This window comes from Oncorhynchus keta, chromosome 24 (assembly GCF_023373465.1).
Source record: "Oncorhynchus keta strain PuntledgeMale-10-30-2019 chromosome 24, Oket_V2, whole genome shotgun sequence".
NCBI lineage: Eukaryota > Metazoa > Chordata > Actinopteri > Salmoniformes > Salmonidae > Oncorhynchus > Oncorhynchus keta.
Window position 1 is genome coordinate 15,299,693 of NC_068444.1, and position 9,858 is coordinate 15,309,550.

Genomic DNA, 9,858 nt, shown 5'->3' on the forward strand with positions numbered 1-9,858 from the left:
GGCATTGGGATAAATTTGGAACAAAGAGGCACGAGGTGAACAGCTGGTTTATTCCGGAATTAGACTGTACAAGGGGACTCCCTCTGATCTGTACGTGAGGTATGGCGTGGAGTGCCCATTGAATGGAAACGCACGTAGCCCCTGCCATGTCACCCCTGAAACTGGTATAACCGGCCAGAGCAGGCAGCCCAAGCTCAATGGGCATGGCATACATCCAGATGGTTTTCTGAGCCTTGGATGATTTTCAGCAACATTATTTAAAAGCTACAAATAAAATAGGCAGTTTCTATTATAATAATTAGGTATACAGCCCTACACTACTAATGCTATGACTACTACTACCACCTTCTAGGCATACTACTACCACCTACTACTGCTACTACTACCACCTACTACTGCTACTACTACCACCTACTACTATCACCTCATACTGCTACTACTACCACCTACTACTGCTACTACTACCACCTACTACTACCACCTGCTACTACTACCACCACCTACTACTGCCACCTACTACTGCTACTACTACCACCTAGTACTGCCACTACTACCACCTACTACTACCACCTACCACCTACTACTGCTACTACTACCACCTACTACTGCTACTACTACCACCTACTACTACCACCTACTACTGCTACTACTACCACCTACTAACTACTACCACCTACTACTGCTACTACTACCACCTACTACTGCTACTACTACCACCTACTACTACCACCTACTACTGCCACCTACCACCTACTACTGCTACTACTACCACCTACTACTACCACCTACTACTGCTACTACTACCACCTACTACTGCTACTACTACCACCTACTAATACCACCTACTACTGCTACTACTACCACCTACTACTGCTACTACTACCACCTACTACTGCTACTACTACCACCTACTACTGCTACTACTACCACCTACTACTACCACCTACTACTACCACCTACTAATGTTACTACTAACACTTACTACTGATACTACTACCACCTGCTACTACTACCACCACCTACTACTGCCTACTACTGCTACTACTAACACTTACTACTGATACTACTACCACCTACTACCGCTACTACTACCACCTATTACTACCACCTACTACTGCTACTACTACCACCTACTACTGTTACTACTAACACTTACTACTGATACTACTACCACCTGCTACTACTACCACCACCTACTACTGCCTACTACTGCTACTACTAACACTTACTACTGATACTACTACCACCTACTACCGCTACTACTACCACCTATTACTGCTACTACTAACACTTACTTCTGCTACTACTAACACCTACTACCGCATCTACTACCACCTACTACCACTACTACTACCACCTACTACTAACACTTACTACTGCTACTACTACCACTACTACTACTACTACTGCTACTACCAGTGGTGGTCAGTGATGTTTAAGAGGAGGGAGGACATTCTTTTTTTGATGAGCATGGCCTTATTTCTATTACAGCATATTGAATGACTCTTATTCATATTCCATTCACCCAGTTCAATGTAACAGCGATAGGTTTAGGCTACTACATGATACTCCAAATGCTTCATTTGTAAATTATATCCCTATACCCCGTAATTTCAAAAACAAGAAAATGGTGCCGTCTGGTTTGGTATATTTTAGCAATTACAACTTTTATCCTATTGAGTTTACAAAACGCTTTTACTCAAATAGTATTTGTGCACACAGGTCGAGAGACAAATTTGAGGTGACAGACAGTGACATTCAATACCACTTTCATACCAAATTTGTTTTGACCAAAATAGTGTTTTTCAGACACAACTGAAAACCATTTAAGGATTTGGTGTGATGGTGTCCTCTGATGTCATCGGCATCCTCCTCTCTTGCTTGCGGGAACAATAGAGGAGCTATAGAGAACAAAAGAGGAAAGTCCATGTCATAAGGACACCTGGACCACCTATTGAGATGTGCCTTTTGTTAAATAAATCAGATGATAAATGAGGTGAAAAGGAGACTGGAGTATGACCTTAAGGTCCCTATCATAATATTGACAATGATAACAATTACATAGTTTTGTGACTATTAATAAAACTCATCCTCAATAATTAACATCATCATCCTCCTTCATATTCCATTTTTCAGATTAAATAAAATAGCTGAAATATCACTGGAACATAATACGATTATGTACAATGGATGTGGTTAAACAGGCAGCCAATTTCTGATATATTTTTTTTACCACTAATTGATCTTTTGACCAATCACATCAGATATTTTCACATCTGATCTTTTTCAGAGCTGACCTGATTGGTCAAAAGACCAATTAGTACAAGAAGATCAGAATTGGGCTGCCTGTCTAAACGCTGCTAATGTGTGCAGTCTGGGTCCTCCAAAAAGACAGTCTCAACACCAGCCTCCATTGTTTCTGGTAATTTCTTAACAGGGGATATTATTGTGTTGTTGTGTTCTATTTAAGTACTATATTTAAAGTAGTGCCTATACTTCATAATACATTTAACCATCATCCCTGTTTCCGAATGAGGCTGCGGCAACCTATATCTGTGGTGGTATTTCCATTGCGCAAGAAACATACCCACGGGACTACAGTGATATGTGTAACCTTAGTAAGTGTACAGTGGGGATGTGACGAGCACGTGGGGTAGGGGACAGGAGGAGACTGCATTTATGGAGTTATCAACAAAGCATCACTGAGGGCTTGCGCAGGGTTGTTAACCAATGATGTTTGTATACATCATTGGGTGGAACAAGTGAGGACACCGCAGGGGAAATGTGGGTTGGGTCTCACCATAGCCGGACATGGAGACTTTGACGTCATGGCAGGGACTCCCTAAAAGCAGCTGTTGAAGAGTGTCACGTCGCCAGCCTCGTAGTATCAAAAGCGTGTGATTCTTTTCCGAATGAAAGCGCACGTAGACACCCGCAGCGGAGTATATACACGGATACTTTAGTTTTCACTTTTGCAAGGATTCTATGCACTTATTTAAGAAGAGTGCGTTCACGATGAATGTAAGTAACACAATACCTCTGTCTTTTTTTATAGATGTTCCATTTTATTATATGCCATTTATTAGTATATAAAACTATACTGAATGAAAATGTTATTGTTTCAGAATTTTATCCAGTGTTCCATACTTATTGCAGCTAGTGCCAACTTTATCATAGTAACCCTATTACTGTTATTTTCATGGTCGATTTGTTGAGTGAATCAACATAAATCCTAGTTTGTAATAATAGGCTGGAATAATAGGTCTATAATGAAGTTATAATAATAATGAAGTTATTGATAGGCCTAAACTTTCTTGTTATTCTGTCTGGTTTCTTATTGTGAGATTATTTTGTATGTAATAAATGCAAAACCAAATCAACCTGTTGTGTGCATGAAACAACAGTTCTACAAATCTGAAAAGTATTTTATTGTCACCATAGAATTGGGACAGGAGGCCTCTAGAATCATAGAACAATAGCCTATTTTAAATTGTCATAACATTCCCATAATATTTGCAATGGTCTAGTTAGCCTATAGATCTCAACATGCTCAATACAGTATGTGCAAACTTCACACATATTGAACAAAAAGACTCACGCCACACTATGAAGAGTTTGTTTTAATGACTTGCTCTAATCTGTTACCTAGGTGGGAACATATCCTTTCGTGGTCAGCACCCATGCTGTGGCCCTACTGAGGAAACTCAATTTTCAGAGAATGGAAGGGCAATTTTGTGACTGTGTGATTCGACAACATCTGAACCCGGTGAAACTCTATCTGGCCCACAAAAATGTCCTGTCAGCTTCTAGTCCCGTCTTGGCTTCCCTTCTCCCCAGTAAAGGTGCACTGCTGGACTTGCAGTTTCCATCCCTTTCAACTGAAATTCTGGGGTCTCTTTTGGAATTTATCTACACTGGGACTCTACCCCCACCAGATCAGGATGAATCTATTCTCTCTGCTGCTACTTATCTGAAAATGGATGAATTACAGAAGGCTTTAATAAGAAGGAGCACACTGAACACATCATCTGAGTCTGACTGCACTGTTGCAGGTCAAATAATCTATCTATTAATTATTTAAATTGTGTAAGAATAATATCACATTGTGTTCTAATTTCTAAAATCATATATTCTTTCTAATTTCTATATTCATTCTTTCAGCAGATATAAAAACCAATCTAAAGAGGAAATGCTCAGATCAGCAGCAAAACAAGAAGAATGAACATTCTCCATCGCGGTGCACACCAACCCCTCTAAGTTGTGAAGTCGTTCCCGTCATATGCCATGTCAGCACAACTGGAAAGCCTTCTCTATTGTCAGAATCCAGACCTGAAAGCAGAAAATTGAACAGTGAGTCTGACGTGACCATAAAGGAGGCAGGAGGCAGTGAACGAAAGGTGACACTTGGTCATGGACACAATTTAAAGCACTATGGATTACAAACGGATGATAATTATGAAGCAGCTTTATATGAGTCACAACCAAAACAAAGCAAGATTTTATCTGGCAGTACATGCTCCAATCTTCAGGATCTGCCCATGGCTGCCCCAGAGGATGCAGCATATTACACAGGAAGGCGTCAAAGGGAGATGGATGAAAAATCTGTATTACAAAGTTCTGGGAATGCCATCCTGACACACACTGCTGTATGTTCAGAAATTGGCGAGGAGGATGATACTGAAAAGACTACAAATCAGGAATTTACATCCCACTTCAATACTTCAAGTCATTACTCCAGGATTCAAAGTTGTCCTCACTTAGATACAACTTCCAAATGTAGTGATAACGAAGGGTTAACTACAATAGATCAGTTAGAGTCAAACAAAGAGAAAGGTTCTAAATGCCACCCCACACTGCAATTTGAAAATATATCAGATGCTGATGAGTATATCCCTGATAATGCCATAGAAAACACCCCTAAGGGTAAATTAAAGGATTTATGGAGTTCAATGATCACCAGTGGATATTGTTCCCAGGACAACGAAACAAAATGCTTTCAGAGTGCCTCTAGATTAAATCTATGGACTGAGGCAACGAGCTACTCTACACTAAACCCCAAAATATCTGAGGAGGTAACATCAAACGAGAGCAGATGTGATATCAAGGGCAGTAACACTAACACCAACGAAATGGAAACATATCAAGGACAAGTTCGCTATCACTATCTTGCAAGGGAAAAACATCACCCTGTACAATCCAGTGACTCGGACGACGATGGTCTGTATAGTGCCATGGCTAACTCTGACCTCCGAGGAGGCCTTGGCATAAATGTCAAAGCCAGCACCTCAGATTTCGTTTTACTGGACATTTCAGCCAAACATCCCTTGGCAGGGTACCCTGACTCCAATGGGAGTGTGGGTGTGCCTGCATCTGCCTCTGTCCAGCCTTACCAGTGCACTATGTGTGATAGGGCCTTCAGCCAGCGAGGCTCCCTCAACAGACACATGCGCTCCCACCTGGGTGTTAGGCCCTACTCTTGCCCCCAGTGTCCCATGACCTTCTCCAGACAGTACCGGGTCACTGAGCACATGCGCGTCCACCAACGGGACTGCGAGGACCTTCAGAGGACAGGCCCCACCTGATGGCAGCAACAATCAAAGCAATGGACCTTCAGAGGACAGGCCCCACCTGATGGCAGCAACAATCAAAGCAATGGAGCTTCAGAGGACAGGCCCCACCTGATGGCAGCAACAATCAAAGCAATGGAGCTTCAGCTGAAAATCCTACACAACTTTGGAATTAGGCCAGGGCTACGGCTTGTTCAACTCTATCAAGATCAATTTGTGAGATAGAGTTGATCAGGGTTCAAGCCACTTGTGAACTGTATCCAAAAACCTTTGGGAAAGCGCTTTTGATATGATAGTCTGTGCTACCAGCCATTTGATGAAAAGGAAATGCTTTCAGATGTTCTCTGTCACTTCGAAAACAATTTGAGAAAGCACCTTTTGGCATTAGTTTGTCATTTGCTGAAGTGAAAATGAATCATCAAGATGGATTTGTCTTATACCCTATTTCAAGTGGCCTTATATTCATGGGTTGCACATTTTGTCACAATATTGTTTTGAACGTTAGTTTTAGGTCAGATGCCCAGCTGAACAGTCTACTCAATGCATTCTCAATGGGTGTTGAGGAAGATTTTGTCTAAAGTGCATTACTGTGGCTTGGAAACATGATGACATTTCAAAAGGAGGCAAATAATTAGCAGGGCGGGCCTTTGTCATCATTGTGATGTCTTCATATTGACTTTAGACACAGTATAACTTTAGGTAGCTAGCTAAGATTGAGGGGAGAGCACTGACATTCTAGCCAGCTAACATTAGCATTGCTAGCTAGACTGCCTTCAGAAAGTATTCACACCCTTTGACTTTTTCCAAATTTTGTTGTGTTTAGCCTGATTTTAAAATGGATCAAATTTAGATTTTTTTGTCACTGGCCTACACACAAAACCTACTAATGTCAAAGTGGAATGATGTTTTTCAAGTTTATAAAAATTAAACATGAAAAGCTGAAATGTCTTGAGTCAATAAGCATTCAACTCTTTTGTTATGGCAAGCCTAAATAAGTTCATGAGTAAACATTTGCTTAACAAGTCACACAAAAAGTTACATGGACTCACTTTTTGTGGAATAACATTGTTTAACATGACTTTTGAATGACTACCTCATCTCTGTACCTCACACATACAAATATCTTTAAGGTCAATCAGTTGAGCAGTGAATTTCAAAAACAGATTCAACCACAAAGACCAGGGAGGTTTTCCAATGACTCGCAAAGAAGGGCACCTATTGGTATATGGGTACAAATAAAAAAGCAGGCATTGAATATCCCTTTGATAATGGTGAAGTTATTAACCCTTGTGTAGTCTTAACATTCGTTATACTCCCCTTGTCCTAAGGGTAAAAAATGACCCACCTTCACTAAACCCCTAAAATAAAGCAGCTTCATTTAATTTTAAACCCCAAAACTATTTTGCATTAAGAAACAACCTGTCATTCATTACAAACTTTGTGAATATCTGGGGTTTCCCCGTTCACAATGCAGAAAGACTGCATTTAATCAGTGGACATCACTTGTTTTTATTACAACACACTTGTCATAATTGTTTTCTTTACTAGAGGTTTATTATTATTATTGTTGCTTAAGGTACTGCATAGATGTAAACATATATATTTTTAGCAAGAGATAGCACTTGTATAGCCTAGAAGTAGCAGAAATGTGCATAAAGTAGTTTTGAATGCATTTTATTGAAGGGAAACAATAATAGTCTTGAACTTTTGGCAACACAGTGATATATTCTTATATACTGTACAGTGAGGAATTCAACAACAAAATACTAGTCTTCTCCCATTTTTTTAGCCATTGCCCCCACCCACAAGGTGAATACACAACAACAATAAATAAGAATAAATTAAGATAATAGATACAACCAAAAAAACGTGAAGAACATAAATCAATCAACTCTAATTAGCACATGTAGGACAGTATGCAAGTGCGTGTGCATGTACTTTGCAGATGTATTTCCCACATGTGCAGCACATAGTATTTGTTTTACAGTCCTTCTTTGGGGGGGCAGAATTGGCATCTCCTCCTCTTGCCTGCCCCAGCTGCAGCCTCAAGTGGATCAGGATAAGATTCAGCTTTCACAAGTGCTGCAGAGGCTGCTGTCCGGGGGAGGCGCTCCCTTATTTGAATGTGTGGGATTAAAGGTGCCTTTCCCAGCTGCTCCAAATCAAATCAAACTTATTTATATAGCCCTTCGTACATCAGCTGATATCTCAAAGTGCTGTACAGAAACCCAGCCTAAAACCCCAAACAGCAAGCAATGCAGGTGTAGAAGCATTGTGCAGGGTGCTCCAGGAACACCCTCCTCTTGTTCCGCTGATCAGGCATCCAAGTAGGCTTGATCTTGTTCCTTATCACAAAGGAATTGTATGAGGACACATCAATGATGTTATGGAAGATGACCAGGGGACAGCGGGCAGTTATCTCTCTGCATCTGTAAGTTCCAATCACCTTGTCCAGGTTGTCCATGCCTACTTTGTTGTGGTTTTAAGTCCAGGATGATGGCTGGCTTCCTGTCCTCACGATCACTGATCTCAGCCACATTCTTGTTCCTCTTTGGGAGGTAAGAAACTAGAGTGGTGGTGAAGGGGTGAAGGCAAACTTTGATGAGAAGGCCTCTCCCCCTTGTTGCAAGGAGTGCAGGGGGAGCTCAGGCTTATTGTGCCAACCATGGTGATCTTCTTCTTCAGGAGCTGCTGGCTGAGTTCATAAGAGGTGAAGAAATTGTCCCACGTGACATTGTGCCCCCTCAGTCCATCTGTCACATCAAGGAAAACCCGCATCCCCTGGTTCTTCACCGGGCCTCCAATGGTTGTCTTCCCTGTGTAGACTTGCATCTTCCAAGCGTAGCTGGATTGTATGTCACAGGCCACCCATATCTTGATGCCATACTTTGCTGGCTTGCTGGGCATATACTGCCGGAAAGGACAGCGAACTTTTGACAAAAGGGATTACGATCAGTAATTAGTATCACTGTCACAGAAAACAATCACATAAATCAATGATATATCAATAAATTATACAATTAACAATGAAAATCACTTACATTACAGATATGAAAATAAAAATGTACCTCTGAATGGAACCAGTTGCTCTTCCACTCTTACTTCAGGCCCAGGGTTGTAGAGGTATGGTTGGCGCTCCACCCACTTCTCCCAGACCTCTCTTATGGCTCCACCCACTTCTCCCAAACCTCTGTTATGGCCACCAGTTTGTCTCTCACACGTCTTGCAGGTCTTGACTCATGGTTATCAAATCGTAGCATTCATGAGAAAGTGTGAAATACTTTCAGTGGCATTGTGGCATGGAAAATCGCTCTTCCACTCTCTGCATCCCAGAGACTACATGTAGTAGCCTTGCCTCGGGACCTATACACACCCGCTAAGATTAGCAGCCCTATGTAGGCATACAGGTCAATCTCATCCATCCTTTTCCAGTTGTCTCCATATTTATGGAAATCATCCAAATTTGTGGCTGGTGTGATGAACATGTTGAATGTTGAGGTGATGTCCTGGGCATGGGCAACTGCATGTCTTGTGGGCCCTGGGGTCATCCTTATGACATTTTGTGCTGCCATCCTGCCCTGGTTGTCATATGGTGGCAAGGATCATGTTCATTTTCTGTTCTTTGACAAAAATGTCTCTCTTTCTGCCTGGGGGATTTCTTCTTCATCTGAAGATGATACATTGTGCTCTGGGTTATATTCTTCCCCATTTTCTTCTTCAGCTACATTCTCCTCTTCAAAATCATTGTTCTCTTGTTCCTCCTGGACATCTGAAAAAAATCTGATCTATGACCTGTTGGGCACTGAAACGTGCACTCATGGTTTCAGCAAAGAGAGACCTTTGCAACACCTTTATAGCCTCTGACTGCATTTCCCATAGTAAACAATGCTTTCAAGAAATGTTTATTTTGTCTGAAATGTTGTTTATTTTGTCTGAACTTGAGTCATGTGTGGGGTCGTGGAGGGGTCGTGGAAGGGAGATGCTGCACATGCACAAGAAAGTTTTAGTTTTGTCTGAGTTCAATCAGTAGCACGCATAATCTCAATTTCTCATTGTTTGTGTGTGTGTCTTTGTGTTTTTTGTCGTGTGTAAATTATTTTATAACTGCCGGGTCAAGAATTACCTTAAGACAATCTTTGTACCCTGGAGGTGTACAGCTCTCATGGAAATATGAACAAAGGTGATGTTTCACTTTTCCTAAGGTTGGGGTCACTCTAGGAAAAGTCATCAAATGTCAAGGTGAAATAATATAATTTAGGGGGTTTTCTCTGCTGTTAAAGATAGTGGCGGG

The 9,858-nt window shown here is 41.3% G+C and overlaps 1 protein-coding gene across 1 annotated transcript; it reads left to right on the top strand.

Moving 5' to 3' along the window:
- The first annotated feature begins 1,742 nt into the window (after window positions 1-1,742).
- LOC118402748 (myoneurin-like) lies at window positions 1,743-6,515 on the top strand. The gene is made up of 3 exons (XM_035800954.2): window positions 1,743-3,021; window positions 3,650-4,052; window positions 4,165-6,515. Exons 1-3 carry the CDS (start codon window positions 2,986-2,988, stop codon window positions 5,580-5,582), a joined length of 1,857 nt encoding a protein of 618 aa, XP_035656847.1. The 5' UTR covers window positions 1,743-2,985; the 3' UTR covers window positions 5,583-6,515.
- The last annotated feature ends 3,343 nt before the right edge of the window (window positions 6,516-9,858 follow it).

Excerpts from the sequence above, each read along its gene's own strand:
- LOC118402748 (XM_035800954.2), top strand. The coding sequence starts at position 2,986 with ATGCACTTATTTAAGAAGAGTGCGTTCACGATGAAT. Across the intron at positions 3,022-3,649 it reads AGAGTGCGTTCACGATGAAT|GTGGGAACATATCCTTTCGT; the intron begins GTAAGTAACACA and ends TCTGTTACCTAG. Across the intron at positions 4,053-4,164 it reads GTCTGACTGCACTGTTGCAG|ATATAAAAACCAATCTAAAG; the intron begins GTCAAATAATCT and ends TTCTTTCAGCAG.